Raw genomic sequence first — 21,188 nt, 5'->3', positions numbered from 1 at the left:
TTTTATCAAGTAGCCTATAGACACATTTGTGTGTTACTATTGCTGTAACACTCCTGACAAACGTCACATTAGGTAGGCATATGTTTCAGGTTTAATGCCAGAGTAACAACTTTTAACAGTCTGTATCATATGCGTTATAATAGGCATTTATCAGAATAAATACATTTACACAACTTTTAAATAAATCAATGAATTTCAAAGGCTGGTTGTGGTTTCAGTGTAGCTGCTGGAGAGTGTTTTCTGATGAAGTAAGGGTTAATGTTTAAACCATAAATATTAGCACCAGTATTTTCCAGGAACAGCAACAATACAAAACCACCTGTATCAGTAATGCATACTGTCCTCGTGTTGAGGAGGAAAATATTGTCCCTTAGGAATGAATGGAATATATTGGTCATAATGCCAGCTTTGAGGTAAATGCAAAAAAAAAAAACATATGCAAATAGCCCCGCCTCCACCCATGATAATGAGGTGCATATTACTGAGGTAAACGCTGCACAATGATATCACTCTCTACAACGTTGGACACATAACAGTAATTAATATGATTAGTCTTTTGCTTGACTATGTTATCAAACAGCTTATAATGTGTTGCTTATTTTACACAAACCATGTTCCCGTTCGCCATCTCAGAGTCAGAAAGCTGCCTCAGTATCCTTAGAAAAGCTTTGAACAACTCAGAACATCAGTGAAGAAAGGCAGCATAATATACATCATACACCCGCTATATTGCTAAATCTATCCGATTTTTCCTATCAACAGAAAAATATATTATAACCTGGCATCTCTCGAGAATCTGATTGGTTACAAGGTAGTTCATGACGTCAGAAACACCAGAGATTTCAAACCGTGTTTTTCAGACTGTTTTTGGTTCACTGTAGATTTAAGGAGAAAATACTCAGCAATGCTGTTGACTTATGAATTTTCTTAAAGGGATAGTTCACTTTGAAATAAAATTTTGGTATGTTTTAGCTTACCTCAAGGGCATCCAAGATGTAGGTGTCTTTTTTTCCGCAGTAGTTTCAATTTTAATATTTTTAGGCCAAACCGTTCTTGTCTGTCAGTCATATAATGCAGGTATATGGCCACTGTCTCAAAGAGCATGCACAGAGTCCAAATTAAACAATTCCCCATCGTAAGTAGGCTACACATTGATGGCCTAAGACACGAAACGAGCGGTTTGTGTGAGAAAACGAACAGTATTTATATCGTTGTTACCTCTTGAACACAGCCGCGTCCAAATGATCTGAGGGCGCGGGCGGGTATACACTAGATGTCGCCTTGGCTACGGTTTCGTTCCAATGAACTGCAGTAGCGAAGGCGACATCTATATCTATAGATGGGTATATATATATATCTATACCCGCCCGCGCCCTCAGATCATCAATGTGTACTTACGATGGGCAATTGTTTAATTTGGACGATGTGGAATTGTTTTAATTTGGACTCTGTGCATGCTCTTTGAGACAGTGACCATAGACCTGCATTATATGACTGACAGACAAGAACGGTTTGGCCTAAAAATATCAAAATTGAAACTACTGCGGAAAAAAGACACATACATCTTGGATGCCCTTGAGGTAAGCTAAAACATACCAAAATTTTATTTCAAAGTGAACTATCCCTTTAAAGCATATTAAAAACACCACATAGGCATATAAACAACATTAAAGCTGGATTTTCAACACAAGGGGACTTTAAATCATAAAAAAAAAAAAAAAAAAAAAATCTAACAAATCAGTTTTGGATGTCATATTTAAATTGATATGTAATAGGTGATTTTGACTGTTATTGGTACCGACTGCTGGAATCGTGACACAATTACTGATCCTCTTTACTTTAGGAAGTTTAGGAACTGTTTACCAGTGAAGTTGTGGTATCTTTGACGGTTAACATTGCAAGGATCATGATTGATGCTAAACGAAAACTGATTTTGGAGAAAATTCTGGATGTTTCAAAAGAAGTGTAGTGTGCTAATAACCGAGTGAAAGAAGCGGAGCAAAGAATCCTAGTTCTTGAAAATGCGGCTACTGGGACTGAGAGTCGAGCTATACAGATTGAAAAGACGATCGCTTCCCAAACCGAGCGATTAGATGGTCAGGAAACAGAGGGTGACGTCGTAATTTGAGGATCATTGGCCTTCCAGAGAAGACAGAGGGTCTGGCTGTGGTTAACGGAAAAATGGATTCTTAAAATACTCTATCTGTCTATAGCACACATTGTGTTTCTCGTGTTTAGGTTTAGTGGTGGTGTGGGGTACGTATCTATTCTACGTTTGGGTAGAATTAGTGGTGTGTGGTGCGTGTGTATTACACGCAATAAAGTGTTTATCATATGCACGCAAAAACTGCGTATTATATACACGTAGAAACTAATTTCCGCGTATAAATTGCATAGGGGCCAAGAGGTATACATTAGGAACTTTACTCTTTCCTAATTCTCTTCAGTGTCCCTTTCAATGAAAGTATTAGGATAAATGATGTTGCACTGTTTGATTGACAGCCTCAGCCTGAATCTGATATGGCTCATCCTCCTCAAAGGATCACATGGTGAGTTATCACATGTCATCCTCCTGTAAGAAAACACAGATTCACAGAAGGTTAAAGTGATGAGGAGGATTGATGTTTCAGATACACAACAAACATACAAATACTTTTCCTGTTGTTTGTACAGAGGTTTAAATTTCCTAAATATTGTGTCAAAACACACATCACATCTTTTGTACTTCAGTAATATAAACCTTTCAATATCACATCTAAAATATATATTATAATAAGACACTCTGAAAAAGTGCACTTTGTTTATTTGGGAGTTATTGGTGTGTTTGATTGTTTTGTTGTTTCACTGGTAAATATTTGCTTCTGTACTGTTAAAAAATAAACATTTTCACAGAGTACATTTATGCTACACAGAGAATTATAATAATATAAAACATATTCATACCACTGTTCTTTTAAAGGCATTTTTGCTAAGTTAATCTCTAATATCTTGTTAATGCAGATGTAATACTTACACTCTGTGGTACTGCTGCATGGCTCATGCGGTGACGATAGTAAACCACAGCAGCAGCAGTTACAGCAGCAGCAAACACCAGCAGAACACCAACAACTATTCCTGCTACAGCTCCTGAAGACACACCTGAACCTGGAACATCTACAGAGAAACAGACATCATTACTGCAGAGTGAATGATAATACATCAAGTATTTAACAATACTGTATGATTCATTGACTTGTTCAACTAAGTTCAACTTAATGCATTTGTTTAAATGTAGTTAAAATCAATTATGTGGAACTCATTAACATAATTTTTTTTCATTGAGTCAATGAATCATTTTTTTCATATGAACTGATAAACGGCACCATCTGTTCAGCAACAGCAGTTACAACAGCTTGAAAGCACTGAGATCAACAGGAAACACATTTCACAGGAGTAAATATTTTGATATTATGTATTTTTCATGTTAATAAAAAAGTGCTATTGAATAATTGCAATGTTAGTCAAAGTGTTATTGAGTCAAAGCTCCCTTTTTTAAACAGGTCACTACCCAACAGTTAATACGTTTATTTAAAATATTGAACTGTTATTTTAATTTCTCAAAGAAAAATGGATTTAATGACTGAATTATACACTCACCAATGACAGTAAGGTTGAATCTCTTCACTCTAGTGATGCTGAAGCTGCTGTTGTTGTTGATAATCAGTCGTTTATATTCTCCAGAGTCTGTGTTTCTGGTGTTTGTGATGGTCAGAGATCCAGTCTGATGATCCAGCTTCAGTCTGTCTCTGAATCTCTCTTTACACTGAACATCTGTACAGATCTTACTCTGATCTCCAGTGATTTCAGCGATGAGAATGTCTTTAAAATACCACTTCGTCACATCATTTGGGTTTTTTATTACCGGTACACCGGGATCGAAAGTGACAGATTCTCCCTCTTTCACTGACTCTCTCTTCACTTCATCTTCTTCAGCAGCAGAAACACCTGAAACACACACCAACAAATGCTGGAGGATCTTTTGCTGATGGAAACAACAACAACAAACCCTCTACAAGATGAAATAACTGTGATCATGAATGCGACTGAAATAGATTCAGCACAATCTTTCATTCTGAAATAGAAAGTTTGTGCTTTTAAAACTCATTTTACATCCTTATTTGATATAAAATCCTCATTTAAACAGATAATAGAAGTTGGTCAGAAATGGCATGATTATAACTGACATCTCCATTTGAATTCAACTGAAGCTTCCTGTGAACGCTAATATACCGTATTTATCATCATAGGTGTTTATAGTTATAGTTCTTGTGAGAATGGGCCTTTAGTTTTATATCTAATTAAGCTATTTAATGATGTAAAGTGAGTTTTATAAACTGCACTTGTGCTGCAAGTTTGTAAAGATTATCTGTCTACTGTGTGTGAATTAATATACAGGTAAAGAAAATAACTCAGAATATCACTGTAAAAAAAATCAATAAACACATTGACAATGTGTTTTAAACATAAATAAACTGCATTTAAACATTCATTAAATGACTCACCAGTGACAGCAATTCTGAAGATCTTGTCACTGCTGCTTTTGCTGCTGATGATCTTCAGTTCATAAAGTCCAGAGTATGTGATGTTCATGATGTTCAGAGATCCAGTCTGATGATCCAGCTTCAGTCTGTCTCTGAATCTCTCATCTCCATCTTCACACTGAACATCTGTACAGTTATCAATGAGATCTCCACTGATTTGAGCTATACGAGTGTCATTAAAATACCATTTAATAACTTCTTGTTGGTTTGTTTGAACACCAGTGTATAAAGTGACTGAACCTCCCTTGATCACTGACACAGGCACTACATCTGAACCAACACCAGACACACCTGAAGAACAAACACAAGACATACAAAAATTTACAATAGTGCTGTGAATATTCTACATATGAAGATTTTGATTAAATAAATATATCTGGATAAATTCAGTCCTGGAGAGCCACAGTCTTGCAGAGTTTCACTCCAACCCTGATAAATCTGACCCTTAAGACCTTGAGCTTGTTCTGGTGTGTTTGATATGGGTTGGAAACCCTAGGCCTAGGGGTTTGAAAACTTGCTGGGGCAGCATTATTTTGTGTTGGGTGACATTTGATTAAATGTATGATTCATATGTTTTGGGCCAAACAATATACTTTTTTTTTTTTTTTTTTAGAATGATTCACGTATATTTCTAATGAAATTGTATAAAATACAAAAACAAAACAAAAAATTGTCCTGCATGAAAAATTTTTTTTTTTTTTTGCACCAAAAGTAATTTGAGAGTAACTAGAGTTCAAGTCATATGATGTTTGTTTACATGTAGATCACAAGACAAAATAATAACTGAATTTACACAAAAGATCCAGTTCAAAAGTTTACATATGTTTGATTCCTGTTGTGGAAATATTTAATACAAATATAACCAACTATATCTGACTTCCTAATACAATACTTCCCTGAAGTATGGTGACGGCGTCCCGTCAAGAAGTTACTATCACTACCTCAATCACACTTGAGCTGTTCTTTTGTTGTCTTTTGAGCGTAGAATCTTTAGTACTTCTATTACTACCTCAATCACACATGTTCTGTTGTTGTCTTTTGAGTGTAGAATCTATTTCTCAGCTGCGCAGCATATACCTGACACGACTCCTAAGTTGCTCTTTGTAGAAATGAAGTTTTATTCACGGCCGGGAGATCACTGGCCACAACAACCAAGTGAGTCTCCCAGTACAAAAGATACATGTACATTTAAATCCTACAATTGAGTAAAAATCAATATCACTCATGTCTTCTTCACTGTGATTAGTTCTGATGATTAGTTTAAAAATGATCTGCTAATCATATGATTTAGTTAGTTCTACTGTGTCAACCACATTTTGGGTAAGTGTGTATGGTCTTTGACCTGAGCATCCTTAATCTGCATTTCTCTGTACATTTAATATTGAAAATACCCATTACATAAAATACTTCTATCAGTTCAGCTCATAGGACTTGATGTTAATATCCCTTGTAATCAGCACTTCCTAATTTTAAGTGGGGAGAGGGGTAAAAACATCATCAGGGTCTTCAGGTGGGCACCCTCCTTCACCGGTGTAAGCAGCCCCCTTCTGCTTTTACCCCTCCTTATTGTTCTTTGCAGCCCAGTTAGGATCCTTCCTCTTTATCCAGATCCACCTGCTGCTTCGCTGTGCTACCTCTGACATTGATCTGATGGCTTTCCTGAAGGCCTGTCCCCGAACTCCCACTCCATTCAGGAGCCTGGCTATGGATGTGGCCACAAATCACATTCCTAATTCTTAATAGTGTGTGTTGCTGCCTGGGTGATATAAAGCTGCAAACAGTCACAGATGCTCAAGGCAAAAAAAAAAAAAAAAAAAAAAAAAATTACACATCAAGAGCCAGTGGGTGTAAACCTTTGACCAGGAGGATTGGAAATTAAAATAAAATAAAATACTTACATATTTTCCAGAAGACAAAATAAGAACAATTTGACCCCAATCATCCTGTGCAAAAGTTTACACCGCCCGAGTTTTAATGAATTGTGTTTCCTTCTGGAGAATCAGTGTACTGTATATGTCTTCACCATTTGTAATAGTCATGTATGAGTCGCTCAGATGTAGGGGAGAGCGGGCCACAAAGTAACGCTTTTTGACTTTCTTAGTTTGTGTAAATCTACTTATGGTTCAGAGTATTTATTTTTTTCCCACATTAATTTCCCACATGTCTTCTACAATTCTGTGTTTTTGTTTTATTAATACAGTATATACTTTTTTCTTGATATACCCTGAAAGAATGGAAGTGAAATGTGACACCATGCCCCATAGGTGGGGTACACTGTAACATGTGTGGGGCACATTGTAACATGACCATATGACAGCTTAAATGTTATCTGATCTAATTAAAAAAATATACAAAACAAACCAAAATATTTTCTAAATATAATACAATTAAAAAACCTTTTCATATAAAATAATGGCAATTTTTAATAATTAAATATAAACTCATTTTTGAGTTTTGACTACGAACACATGAAAAGACAGCTATACAACATAGTTCAAAACAAATAAATAATTAGTAATTTCTGAACATTGACTCTCAGTCTTTATTCACCTTTTTCTCACGTTTTCTCAATAAAATTAATAAAAGTATAGAATATAATAGCATATTTCTAATAGGGGCACATTGTAACGCAGTGTTACAACATGCCCTCGCCTGCACAACTGGGATTTAAACCCTGCTAGTGTCTTCTGCTAGTTAGCGAAGCATTAAAGAACTATCTCAACTGTTAAATAACATCTTGGAGATTAAAATAATATCAGATTTGTCTTATTTTAAATAAACACAACAAATAGAGATGAAAAATTAACTTAAGAAATTTACTTTTGCTATGGTTTAATAAATGTCTATGGATATCTTCCCCCAAAAAAAAAAAATTTGGCGGATTTTTTTTATATATATATAGTGTTGATATGGCAACTAGTAAATACACAAAGTTTCGTCATCCAAGCATATGTGCATAAGTATTTAAAACAAGCGTGTTACAACTAACCCCGCGTTAGGTTGTGCCCCGCGCTCCCCTAATTCTTGTGAAAATATGGATTTCAAAAGTCATTCAGTCACTGCTGGAAAGGGTTAAATTATGCATTAGATGCTGGAAAACATTTGTTGCAGTGGTAAATAAAAAAACGTTATCTATAAAAAACGATCTCTCATTTATTCATTTTTTAAATTATTGATATTTTTCTGTCTACGCAAAACAGGAGAGCGATCAGTTAACAGGTAACAACAATTGTTCAACAATAACCTGAATCCTTCCGTCACTCCAGTACATTCACAAAAACACTGGAAGAAAGATTGTAACAAGTAAATGTCTTACCATTGTAGAGTAAAAACAAGACTGCGAGCAAAATAAAGTGAAACTTCATTTCCACAACTTTCCCCTAGGAAAATGAAAGCAGATTCTTGTTCATAAAAGCGTTCTGTTGTTCAGTTCTTCACTGGAGACGCAGTTCTTTCATTGATTCAACACAATGAGAGTGACGATGACGTGAACGCTCCTGTCCTTATGCAAAGAGCTTTCCGCTGTGTTCCTTGTGAAAAAAAAATTATCGTATACATTTATTTTCATCGCATTGGTGTTTTCCATTGCTTATTCCTATAGCCCTCAGGATGGCAGAACAGGTGAAGAAGAAAAAAAGCAATACACAAATGAAGCAAACAAAATTTAAAGATTAAATAACTAATGAACACAAACACTCCTGGTTTTGGAGTGGCCTCAAGGTCAAGTGACAGCCAACCTGGGAAAGAAGGACCTTTTTACAAGTCGATTCATCATATGTGCCCACATGAGTACACCTTAAAAATACACAGAGAGAGAGAGACACACAAAACAAACACCAACTGCCCACATGTAATCTGTACACCCATAACACACACACACAGAGAGAGAGAGAGAGAGAGAGAGAGAGAGAGAGAGAGAGAGAGAGAGAGAGAGAGAGAGAGAGATCAACTGCCAACTGAAAATGCAAATGTGGCAGGGTTGTGACAGTAGATAATAGTAGCTATAGCAACCAAGAGCACAGAAGCAATAATATTCCCCTGACCCATTGAAAACTTTTGCATTAAACTCAGAAGATCTACAAAAATATATTCTGATTAAAAGCCTGAATGAAAGAAGCATACAGAATTGCACATGAAAACTGCTAATCTAGTGAAAAGCAGCGAAAAATTATAGTTATATATAAAAAAACAGTTGGACCAGAAAAGCTTCAGGATAGTAAATCATAATAAAGATGAAACATTACTAGTATCAGCAGTACAGGCTTAATTCAGTACCTTAACCTTCCTTTTTTTTAAAGGGGAAGATTTTTTTATTCTCTTTATCTACCTCAAAAGTGTAAACATTGAAAATACTGAGAGCGGTTCACACAGATGTCTTTTGTGATGTGTGTACTTTAACAGGCGGTGCCAGATGGTGCCAGACAATTAGCAGCATTTAGAGATTCAAAGATTAAACGGGTCATGAACATATTCAAGCGAATGCAGCATTATGATGAAATGTGCAATAATGGAGGAAAAACATCATCATGTATACCATTCAGAAAGACAATTGAACCAGCATTGTGTTTACTTTGACGTGTAGACAGACTCAAACAGGTTTGGTGCCTATTGTGTTTGAGTTGGAGGAGGTGCAGTGCGTGTTAAGTCAACTAAACTGATAGTCAGTCCAGAAAAAGATGCATTAAGAATTGGTACTCAGCACAGAAATCTACTACACCTTGTAAATGAGTCCTGTTGACCTACATACCTGCTCGATCACTGATATCTGATATATTTATTTAATCATCATTTATCCAACTGAAGGCGGAACGAGGAAAAACAGAAAGACAGGATCTAAAACAGAGAGAGGTACATCAGTGAACAGTGATGTGTTTATTTTTCAACTTGTTTATGAATACTGTTAGCCTGATACACACCAACACACATATGGAGTTTCATTTGTCTTTTTTATTCAATCAAACATACTGTGTTTGAGAGTAAAACTAATTATTTTTTTATAAAATTTTTTAAAAGATTGCAAAAAAGTCTTCTTAAGGCTCAAAAATAAAGAAGTTGATAGCAAAATGATTGCAGAGCATTTTTAAAGTAAATCGTTAAAAACCTTTTTCCTCGTGCATTTCGAACACTTTTTAATCACAAAAGCATTTTGTGTTGTGAAAAAAAAAAAATCCTCTCTTTTTTGCTGTATTTGCGGGTCTAAATCTTTTGCATGCAAGTTTTGCTTGTGAATGAAGCTGTGTCTCAGGGCGGTCTCAACCAACCAGGATGGGAGGCCCTTTTCTATTGGTCACCGGATTGACCACGCCCACTACGTTTTCCCACTTCTGCTGCGCAGTGTGTCTGAGAGAAGAGCGAGCAAAACATGGCGAGCAATGCCATTTCTTTCTTTAAAAGAAAAGAGCAACATTTGTGCGTTTGTGATGAAAAGTGATCGAAATGCACAAAGAAAAATAAAGTTTCTCTTTCAAGGGAACTCGAGCTGCGTCGAGATGGTGTGGGAACGCCCCTGCGTGATTGCGTCCCGATGCAACGTCTTGTACCCTCTTCAGAGAACCAGGGTTACATACGTAACCGGAGACATTTTCAAAGATTTACACGCACTGCAAACCATTTTGTTATCAACTTCTGTTTTTTTGAGCCTTAAGAAGACTTTTTTGCAATCTTTTAATTTTTTTAAATTTACAAAATATCCTCAAACACAGTATATTTGATTGAACAAAAAAGACACAAATGAAACTCCATAGACACCAAGCTGACTTGTGTTGTTGCCTCTCGTCGGATGTGTCTCAGCCAGAAAGCTGCACTTGATCACACCAAAATGACTAAATCTCACCGGTATACTCGGAGAAGCTCTTTTTCGTTCTTCGTTTAGGGGTAAATTAAGTTTGAAATACGTGAGCAGTGATATACTGTTATCGAACATCTGTCGTCGCCCACACTGCTGAGAGTTTTAAAAGAGGAACATTAAGCCAGTTCAGACCTGTCACCATTGAGCACTGAGTGAAACGAGAAACACGACCAAATCAAGTAAAGTTAATTTAATGAAAGGTAAAGTAATTCATATTAACACATGAATGAAGCAAAATGGAAAAAACAAAGGGGAAAACAGGATTGTGCCAAACAAACAAACATTTAAATCAAAAGGAACTAACTAAACCATTTATATCTAATCTTGAACTAAAAAAAAGTAAAAAAAAAAAAAAGATCAAAGAAAAAGTATTCAACGTCCGTGACGTCATAACCAAACTACTATAAAAAACAAAAACAAAATACAGAGGGTGGCACAAATCCCTAACCTAGTGTACATATACAAAAAAAATCCAACTAAGTGCAAATGTATGTTACCTATCCCCTCTCCTCCTTTAAATCTTTCAGAACTCACAAACAAGAAGTTCTTGGGGCAATCACAAACAAGGCACGATTAACGTGCACACACTAAACACTTAACAAAACTAAATCAAGCAAAAAGAAACAAAACACACAAGCAGAATCAAACGAAAAAGTCTCTCTCCCCACTGGCAGTAGCATGCTCCTTATGTAGGGCTTCTCCAGGTGTCAGGCATTAGGATGATGAGGATCCCGCCTCACAAGGCACACCCACTCAACTCGAATGACTGACAGGCAAAACGGCCAATCAGCGACGGCCTGAGAAAGGAAGAGAGACAAAAGAGACCAAAAAGAGAAACACAGAAAACACCCAAAAACAAATGTCCCTAAGGACGTAACACGCTTTTCTCTGGATAACATAAAAAAAATACAACAAAACTGAGAAAACAGCTAGCATTTTAATAAAGCATTAGAAAAGCCTCTGATCATCATAGCAACGTGGATATGCTCTGCAATTCAGCACTCCAGTAAAGTCATGTTTTTTTGTTTTTTTATATAGCACTTAAAATCAACCATGCTTTACCGTATTAAACATAAAAAAGTGTCTGTGACTTGTTTCATAAGAGCTACTTCATTTTCTACTATAAACAGCTGTGTGCTTATATTTTCACTCACGGACGTCTGACCTCCACGGAGAGGAAATGAACCAGAAAAACGTGAAAGAGGGCGGAGCCTCCGAGCACACCTCCTTATTACATAATCGCCACGGACCAATGGCAGTACGAAGGTTCAAAGGAACTTAACCAGAAAGTTCAATTTAGCAAGCTGTTTCGAAATCCCAAAATTAACTCCAAACAAAGATAGTTTTGGCCTGATTTTGTTCGAAATAACCTCACATCGGTTAGTTCTTCGATTTAGTTTGAAGTGTATCGGGGCCTTAAAGGCGAATGTCAACCAGCACGAGGATTCGGCGCCTGCATGCAAGTAAATATCTGTCTATATCAGCAGGTATCAATAGTCTATATTCATCATTCTTAAAGGGAAACTGAAACCAAGACTGCATATACAAAGCTTAAACAAAGCAGTGCTGGCTTATCGTTTTGAATATTTTAGCCAACTGTGCTACTAGTCCAATTACAATCAGATTATTAGGCTCGATGTAAATACAGCTCTCTCTCTCTCTCTCTCTCTCTCTCTCTCTCTCTCTCTCTCTCTGTCATTCACTGCTTACCCCCCCCCCCCCCCCCCCCCCCAAAAAAGGTCTGGTGTATTATTTAGTGTTTTATTTAGCTGTCAATATGTGTATGTTAGCAAAGATCCGTGATTGGTAAGAGTCTACTCTGACACTGATTGGACTGTTTTTGATGGATTCTACTGTACTTTGGCCTACTAAAAAGCTGTTGTGTGAAGGCATTAACTGTGAGATTCATTGTGAAGCCCTTAACCGTGAGATTCAGGACAGGAAGAAGCCCCTTCACCTAGAAAATAAACACAAATGCACTATATACACACTCTTCATCTCGTCTCGGAAGAAAACCAACCACAGCAGGTTTCTGTCTGACTCAGAGGATGAGCTGCTAGACCCACAATGTAAGACGGCAGACATTAACTAGACATGTATCAGACTTTTCATTGCACAATTGAAGAAAATGATTCACATGTTTGTTTTGTTCTGTTTGTGCTGGTGGCGTCTGACTGGTAAGTTATCGTTTTTTAGGGGGGAGTTTTGGCTTAATATCAGTAACATTCTTCACAGATGTTAAAAGTCATGGAAAATAATGTAAATTGCTATGATCATCCAGTGAAGACTTCTCCATTATGCCACTTTCAAATATCAGGCCAGGCCCAGCCGGCATGACTTGGGACAGGGCCTGGAAATCACAATATTTAAATTCCCTGATATTTGCAAGTTTTTCCTGATAGTTAATCAATGTATCAATGGTGCTTTGACTAGAGACTCAAGCTAAATTTTGAGCCAGTTGCTCATGTGAGAGTCAGTTCTGAGAAGCGATCGGATAGCTTTAGAAAACTGTTTAATTAAGAGATATGAATGTAGAGGGGAAGCAAACCGTAAATAATGATAAAAAGTGCTGAGCATGAGAGGTGTGAAGGCACACGCCACAAGGCAGGCTAAAGAAATTTGCCTTTTATGTATATATAATTAAAGATATATTTGCTGTTATATATATGCTGTCAAAAATTAAGCATCGTACGAATGCTTGAGCATCATACGAAGCTCATAGCTTCATACAATTATTGTGATCTAGCCAACGCATTCTCATCCTAGGGCGTCATATACGGACCCTTTTGACATTTCGTCTACATCGAATGCACATGGCACCCTTTAGCGTCAATATGACACGCACAGAGCCTTGTTCGGATATGGGTAGGTTTAGGGTTAGACTGCTAAGAGGCGCCTTCTGGCCCATATCTATCTGCGTCTCATATTGACGATAAAGGGTGCCATGTGCGTTTGATGCAGACGAAATGTCAACAGCGTCAGTATTATGACGCCTTGGGATGAGAACGGGCTGGATCTAGCAGATGTTTAAAACTCCATTAATATCATGTTCATATATCAGAAGTGTCAATCTGTGTAAAATCTGTTTGTTCTGCAGGTGTGTTTGGTGATTCAGTGTCAGTGATGGAGGGAGATTCTGTTACTCTAAAAACTGATGTTACTGAAATACGTAAAGATGATGACGTACTGTGGAAATTTGGAGCTGAAAAATCTCTGATAGCTAAAATGAATAAAAAGAAGCAAATCTTCTCCACATATGATGATGTTCCTGATGGGAGATTCAGAGACAGACTGAAGCTGGACGATCAAACTGGATCTCTGTCCATCACAAACACCAGAACTGAACATACTGGAGTTTATCAACTAGATATAAGTGGAGCGAAAAAATCATCAAAAACATTAAATGTTTCTGTCTATGGTGAGTAGAGACGTCATTTTGTCGTTATTAAAGAAATATTCAGCATGAATTCAACTCGATCAACAGCATTTGTGGCACTGTTATAAAAAAAAAGTTTTTAAAAAAGAAAATGTTTTAAAGCAAAACTCAAGGTTAAGTCAATGTGATTTTTGGAGGACTTAAAAAAGGCCCTTCCATTAATTCTTCTGTTAAACATTGTGCATCAGGTCTCTTATGAGGCTACTAAGAGCAACAAGCCGGTCCCCAATCGAGGGTGAGCGTGACTCGCCACACTCTGATTCTGCGCCTCATGTCTCTGAGCAGGACTGGGTTTGGGCCGGGTGGTCGATAGCCCCTCCCCTTGAGTGGGGCGAGAAAGGAACTGGACGAACGGTCCCATAATCTGATTGCAACTGCAAGCAACTGTGTTAACCGAGCCGCCAAACAGCCCGGAAGGTGAAAGCATCGAGCAGAAATGTTCGGTCTCTGTCTTGGATGCCAGTTAGTTTCAACCACAGATGTCTCTCTGTGGCGACCAGAACACCATTGAACAGTCGCTTTAGTTACATGGAGAGACAAATCTGTGGCTCAACGAAGCTCAGAGAACGACTCTTTGTCGATTGAACCACCCGCTCTCAAATCCTTCAACAGGTCAGCTTGGTACAACTGTTACACCACTACATCTTGCAGCCTGAGCTGCTCCCTGAAACTCTTTCCCCACCAGTGTAGAGGTTGTTCTGAACTGCTTAAGTGTGGAGAGTTGGTTTCTTTAATAATGTTGCAGACTCTACTACCTGAGGCATCATCATATAACCACGTGTATTCACACCCACGATAGCCGAATATGTCGACAGCGAAGGCACAAAGACACGCGATGTGTAAGGTTTCCCTCATGAGTGAGTTAACTCACTATAAAGGTCCTCAAAGAAGGGAGAAGCTGCTCACTGCAGAGCAAATGGGTGGAGCTTACATCTAGCAGGATGTCTAGCGGGGAGGAGCTAATGTAATTTGGGCCTAATGGGTGGAGCTAGAATATTTAACCACACCCTAACCCTACCCACAACTCCATCCCTCCACCATCCCTTAGACGTTCAGAGAGGTGGAGCTGGACTAATCCCATCCCATTGGATGTCCACTCTGCAGTGAGTATCACTTGAAAGAAGGGGAGAGACCGATGTTGAGGTCCCTCCTCGTGGCCACCAGACAGAAAAATGTCCTCCAGGCTAGAGTGTTTGGGGGGCTCTTGTTCCCACGGCCAGTCTAAGGGTGTGTTCACACTTGTAGTTCGGTTGGTTCGTTTGGTCCGGACCAAAACAAATAATTTAGTTTTTTAACGCTTCTGGAGGATGTTTTCATGTCACGGGACTTACCGAACATCCAAAACAATGCTGTGTTCTGGGAGAAATACGCTCATTGTATATGCGTAACCTGCATAATATTGTATTCTGATCAGCTGAGAACTTGTGAAGAGCTTATAAAATGTGTAAAGGAGTCAAAACAGCAGCAGGAATCCCTCCATCACACACAAATGAAGATCTGCTGTGAGGAGACGTGGTTCTGATGCCTGTACCGAACTGTGATGGGCAACATCGTGACTATGATGAGAAAAAAAAAGGTATGCTTGAGTATTCTTTTCTTTTTAGGGTCTCATCATCCTGTTTTTTCATTTACATGTCTTTGGTCCGTGTTGCGTTGATATGAACCAGGGTTTGTTTGGAAGCTGATCGCGACTCATCTTTTCTATGGTTTCGGTCCGCTTGTTTGGTGGCACCAGGATTCAGATGGCAGCATTCACACTTATTCAAATGAACCGCACTAACAGAGCAATCACCAGGTGTCTTTTAAATCCAAATAAACATGCTAAGTGTAAAGACAACCTAATTGTAGTCTGGACACTGCATGAGTAGTGAGTAATTCCTATTGCACTTTGTCACAAGAGAAACAAGAGATTTGGAGTCTGGCAAAGGGAAATCCCCATCTGGAGAGAGAGCGTGAGCGATAGGTAGTGATGTAGTACTCGAGTCCGGTCTCGGACTCGTTTTCTGCTTTCTCGGACTCGACTCGGACTTATTCCTTCAAAGACTCGGTCTTGACTCGGACTCGTCCCTTCAAAGACTCGGTCTTGACTCGGACTCGGCATAGGCGGTCTCGTCCCCATCACTAGTCCACTCGAATACATACCACTAGAAAATTTTAATTTGCTCTGCATGTCCTAACTATGATTAAAAAAGTCAGGGTGGGCTTAACATGTTGATGACAGAGCAGCACTGTTGAAGCAGTTTAGAAAAATATGCAGAAGATGATGCATGTGGTAGGGATTTTTTTAATGATAGTAAAAGCATAGTCCATATTAAGACGTTAAGACTGCTCCTCTAAACAATTCCCAATCTAGCTTAGTCTGTAGGCCTAACTGTTGATTATTAACTAGGGTGATATTAAATCATGAATATGAAAACTGACATGTTTTTATGGTCTTGGTCTCGACTCCTAAAGACTCGGTCTCGACTCGGACTTGCTTCCTCAAAGACTCGGTCTTGACTCGGACTCGACTGAATTTGAAAACCAACGGATTCGGTCTCGACTCGGACTCGACCCTTCAAAGACTCGGTCTTGACTCGGACTCGGCATAGGCGGTCTCGTCCCCATCACTAGCGATAGGGGCAGACCCGTCTCTCGCCCAGAACGACGTGCGAGCCCCACGGTCGCATTGTGGGTGCTAGCACTTGGAAAAAAGCTAATCGAGCGCGAAGCACTTTAACTGTGAATGTATCACAAAGCTCACCATGCTCAAACGCAAGGGCAGCATGCTCTTCGTATTCAGGCACACACCCTTTACCTAGGGTGACCACCCGTCCCGCGTAGCGCGTGCGCGCTCAGCGTTTGAAGCCCAATTCATGTGTCCCACAAATTGAGGCCGCGTCACGCATAATCTATGCTTGCTCCAAAAAAAAGTTGGTCGCGCTATATCCTCGAGCCCCAGGCAGCCAAACGAACATTACTTGACAGTTCAACACACTATTGTTGCCACACCCACCCTTCAGTTGAACTGCTGAATAGGTTGTTGTCAACTTTTTCATTGTTGTCATGACAGCGCACGCACGCGCATACCAGACACACTGGGAAGGAACTTATAGATGCGCGCTTTCCAATTTGAAAAATGGAGAAAGTGACTGAGTCTGAGAGGCACCACCATCATCAATTAAAAAGAGAAGGTTAGGTTTTATTTTATTATTTTATATTTTTATTTACATCACATGTCCCATATAGCGTGCTATACCTGACTTATGTGTATTGACTTTTCAATAGTTTTTTTTATAATATCAGTATTTATTATGCCGCAGGACACTGTATAGCCTATTTTAGTCCATTGTTATTGTATAGAAATTTCTGACTTTATTTGTAAGAACGGCATTTCTTTGTTTAATACGTGGCTATGCTATTTGTACATTTATCTATCTTTGTCCTGTCTTTCTATCTCTGTCCTGTCTCTACTGTTGCAAACCGTAATTTCCCCATTGTGGGACAAATAAAGGTTTTTCTTATCTTATCTTATCTTATCTTATCTTATCTTATCTTATCTTATCTTATCTTATCTTATCTTATCTTATCTTATCTTACCTCTGATGGTGATGCATTCCAATGGCGTCACCGTCAGAGGTTCAAGTTCAAGGCCAATTTCATTGGTGTGTTTGCACACATTCTTCATAGCCGGTCACACACAAAGTGTTCCCATAGCGCTACTAACAGCACATCATAGAGAGAAGCTTTTGAAATGGAACTGCGTTTTTTTGATGCGCTGTTCGTTTTAAACTTTAGAAATGGTATAAGGGCACAATTATGTCCCATGGTCCGGATGAAACCAATGACGGTCGTCCACCATTTGAATACCACCGCCCTAAACACTCACGCAAAACATTGAGCTGGAAATAAGATATCAATACTCCTCTTCATTCTCTCGTTTTCTAGCTCGTCTGCCTGTTCCTGTCATCATCAGTAACTCTTCACACTGCTCTTCATCATCATCAAATTGTTCACTGGTGTGTTCATCAGTGTTGAATGTGTGTGATGCGACTCTCTCCTGGTACAAAGGAGTCAGTGTATTGTCCAGCATCAGTGTGTGTGATCTCAGCATCAGTCTCTCTCTACCTCTGGAGGTGGAATATCAGGATAAAAACACCTACAGCTGTGTGCTGAACAATCCCATCAGCAACCAGACCACACATCTGGACATCAACACACTCTGTCACACATGTGCAGGTACCACAGTACTGATGATAGATGTGTGTATTTACTGACCTGATCTCTGTCTTCTGGTGTAGATCACACTGATGCATTCACTTACATTAATGTCTCTCTTCAGACATTACAACACAGTCTCCTTCTTCTTCTTCTCCTCCTCCAGTCTCAGTGTCTCTGATAGTGTTGATCTCTGCCGCTTCTGGAGGATCTCTGTTGATTGTACTTGCAGTCATTGGGATCGTCTGCATCTGCAGGAAATGTAGAAAAACAGGTCAGGAGTGCAAACAATTAATATGTTAAAATATGTATATTTTATAAGGCACAGGTTTCAATATTTGATTGAAAACGTTGTTGTTAACATGCATTATGTTATTGTTAATGCAGTTCAGGCCCAGGAGAAAGACATGAATAATTCTGCATTGTGTAAACCAACAAGACGAAATAAGGTGAGATCATTCTGTGATGAAAAGGCAAGAAGTTGATGCAGTCAGTTAATCTGTTAATTTTGGTGTTTCATTATATGCATCAGACGATCAGTGAACAGATGTGGATGCTCAACCTTGTTAATTATTACCTTCAGGAGGAAAGACTAGAAGGATGTTTCATGCTTTTTACACTATACTGTTTTCACTGCAGTGTAAATACTGACATACAGTATTTCCATTTTGCAGACCTATAAATTAATTTTCCTCAGTAACAATAAAATATGTTTATAGGCTATTCAATGAAAAAAAAAGTCTTAATTTACTCACCGTACTGTTATGAGTTTCTTTTTGGCAGTATGCCAGCCTCAGTCACGATTCAATTACATTGCATGTTTATTCCATACAATGAAAGTGATCTGTACACTCCGTTTGCAGTGTGTATGCGGTGCGTGTTGCAGTGTTTGTGTTGTTGAGGAGCAGCACGTGCCATTGTGCTTTCACATTGTGTTTGCAGCGCGCAACCAATCCGCGGCTTTACCACAAACATTTATTCACTATTTTTATCTGAAATCCAAAAGTTTTTATCAGCAACTTTTATTTAAAAAAAGTTTTGTCAGCGTTACGATTCTCTTTGTACACAGTACAGTTACACTCGTAGACGTATTCACGTTTAAACACAATTTAAGCAACATAGCCTATTAATGCAACTTCTTTAGATATTAAGCTGCTCAAGGAAGTGACAAAATGTTTAAACTTACTTTTCTAAAGTTAAAAGCACCAACATTTTAAATTAAAACTTACAATTGACAAAACATTTTCATTTGTATTTAAATCTTTAAGAAATCCTGTGCATCATTTTTTATTTATTTAATTATATTTATAGCGCCTTTAACCAAGGCGCTGAACAATTTTTAAACTAAACAGTACATTGTACACACACTGTAAAAAATTATTTCCATGATTTGTTAACACAACATATTTTCTTTTGTCAAATCAACTTAGATGCACTAATGTTGTTCAGATAACAAAACATTTTTAGTTAAGGTTTATTAAACTAATGGCTTGGTGGCAATTCACTGATATAAAATAAAAACATTAGTTGATTCTACTAATAGATAGTTCACTAGACTTCTGAGTCTTAATTTTCCCTGCGCATGCGCCGGACGCCCGGGAGACGCGGGAGTAGCCTACGACACGACGACACTTAATTGACTTGAACGAGAGGGCGCGATTTTCTCCTCTAGCTTCTTCAGAAGCAGTCTGTTTATGGTAAGTTATTTTAAAATTCAGTGTCTTAATAGACTGGTTTTCTCTAAGGGTAATTTAATTTATTTGCTAGGAAGCGAGAATTCGGAAGAAGGTTTAATTCTGTAATAATTTTGCCTCAGAAATTCCAGAAGTTCCCACTGAGGATATTTTATATAGTGTTTCTTATCTTTACAGTTTAGTAAGGCTGTTAGTGAAGCGTTTCAACCTTAAAATAATCCCGATAAATAACAATATTTTAGTTATTTTTCATTTTTGTCTTGATTAAACACGAATGCGTATTGCCCGTTTTAAAATATAATGTATTCAGGTTTGTTAACGTTACATTTAAGAGAAGGAAACGGCAATAAGTAATAGAGATTGAACTGTTAACGTTATACACTTGCTTCTTAAGCAATAAGTTTTCAAATGAATCTTTTTATGTGATATTTCAGACGTGTTGAGCTTTTGTACATGTTTGCCAAGTTACACGACGTAACTTTGTAACACAGCTGAACGGGAAGGCGCCATATTCTTCTTCTAGGCTGTTTATGGTAAGTATTAATCTCAACTGGTTTAGTCTAAGATTAATTTAATGTATTTCCTAGGCGGCAAAAAGTCCGAAAATGGTTTAAATTTATTATAATTCTGCATCAAAAATGTCGTCCTCTTTTTCGTTGACCCGTTTCCATTGAGTCCATTTATATACATAACGTTAACGTTAGTGGTTTAATGTTAACGTACTTTGCTTTCACACATGAGCCTTTTATACGTTTTTTACATTTTAGAGATCATTTGTGAACGGATCCTAAACATGTTAAAGATGTGAGGAGCAGATGGCCTGCTTTATTTACCCAGAGACAGGTTAGCATTCTTTACTAAAACATGGGTTAACTGTTACTTTTGTAATACAGCATTGCCTTTCATTATAAACCATTTTTTTTAAACTACCTATTCTAAAACTTAAAACACTTATTTATTTATTTTAATCTTTAGAACCCCTTTTCTCAATACTTGGGTTACTTTGTCAAAACTCTTAACACAGTAAGCACAACAGTGGTCTATGTGGGTTAAACTGTGGATAATTTATTACTGCTTTGGCACAAAATAAATTCAATGAATATATCTTTCAATTAATCTTTGCATGATTTCTTGTCTCTTACAGACAACCATTACCAAACCTACAGGCCAATCTGCACGTTTTGAAAACTGAAAAGGTGACCTCAGTATTGAGAAAATGTGTCCTAGCAATTGTTAAAAAAAAAAAAAAACTGTAATATTCTAATTGTGGGTCTGTCATTTTACTAGATTGCTGAAAATTTCTACGCATTGTGTCCACCGACATTAAGGCGACCTTTTTCCATGGGCTTGATGAGTAACGAGTAATGGATTTTTGCGGTTGTACCAAGCCAAAGACATTGGAGAACTCAAGACCCTGATTCAGTCTCTTAAGG

General features: G+C 37.9%; 1 protein-coding gene across 2 annotated transcripts; it reads right to left on the bottom strand.

Annotated features, from left to right (window-relative positions):
- Positions 1 to 1,627: 1,627 nt before the first annotated feature.
- LOC311084754 (uncharacterized protein) lies at positions 1,628 to 8,439 on the bottom strand. 2 transcript variants are annotated; one of them, XM_084117014.1, is made up of 6 exons: positions 8,318 to 8,432; positions 7,897 to 8,110; positions 4,542 to 4,871; positions 3,637 to 3,984; positions 3,014 to 3,153; positions 1,628 to 2,572 (listed from the first exon to the last, which is right to left on the bottom strand). In XM_084117014.1, exons 2-6 carry the CDS (start codon positions 7,943 to 7,945, stop codon positions 2,558 to 2,560), a joined length of 882 nt encoding a protein of 293 aa, XP_083973140.1. In that variant the 5' UTR covers positions 7,946 to 8,110; positions 8,318 to 8,432; the 3' UTR covers positions 1,628 to 2,557. The 2 variants fall into 2 exon arrangements, with proteins under 2 accessions (XP_083973140.1, XP_083973139.1); XM_084117013.1 differs by having other exon boundaries at positions 7,897 to 8,439.
- Between the last annotated feature and the right edge of the window lie 12,749 nt (positions 8,440 to 21,188).

This window comes from Abramis brama (assembly GCF_963993115.1).
Source record: "Abramis brama genome assembly, chromosome: 6".
Lineage (NCBI taxonomy): Eukaryota > Metazoa > Chordata > Actinopteri > Cypriniformes > Leuciscidae > Abramis > Abramis brama.
This window is presented reverse-complemented; position numbering and strand designations above follow the sequence as displayed.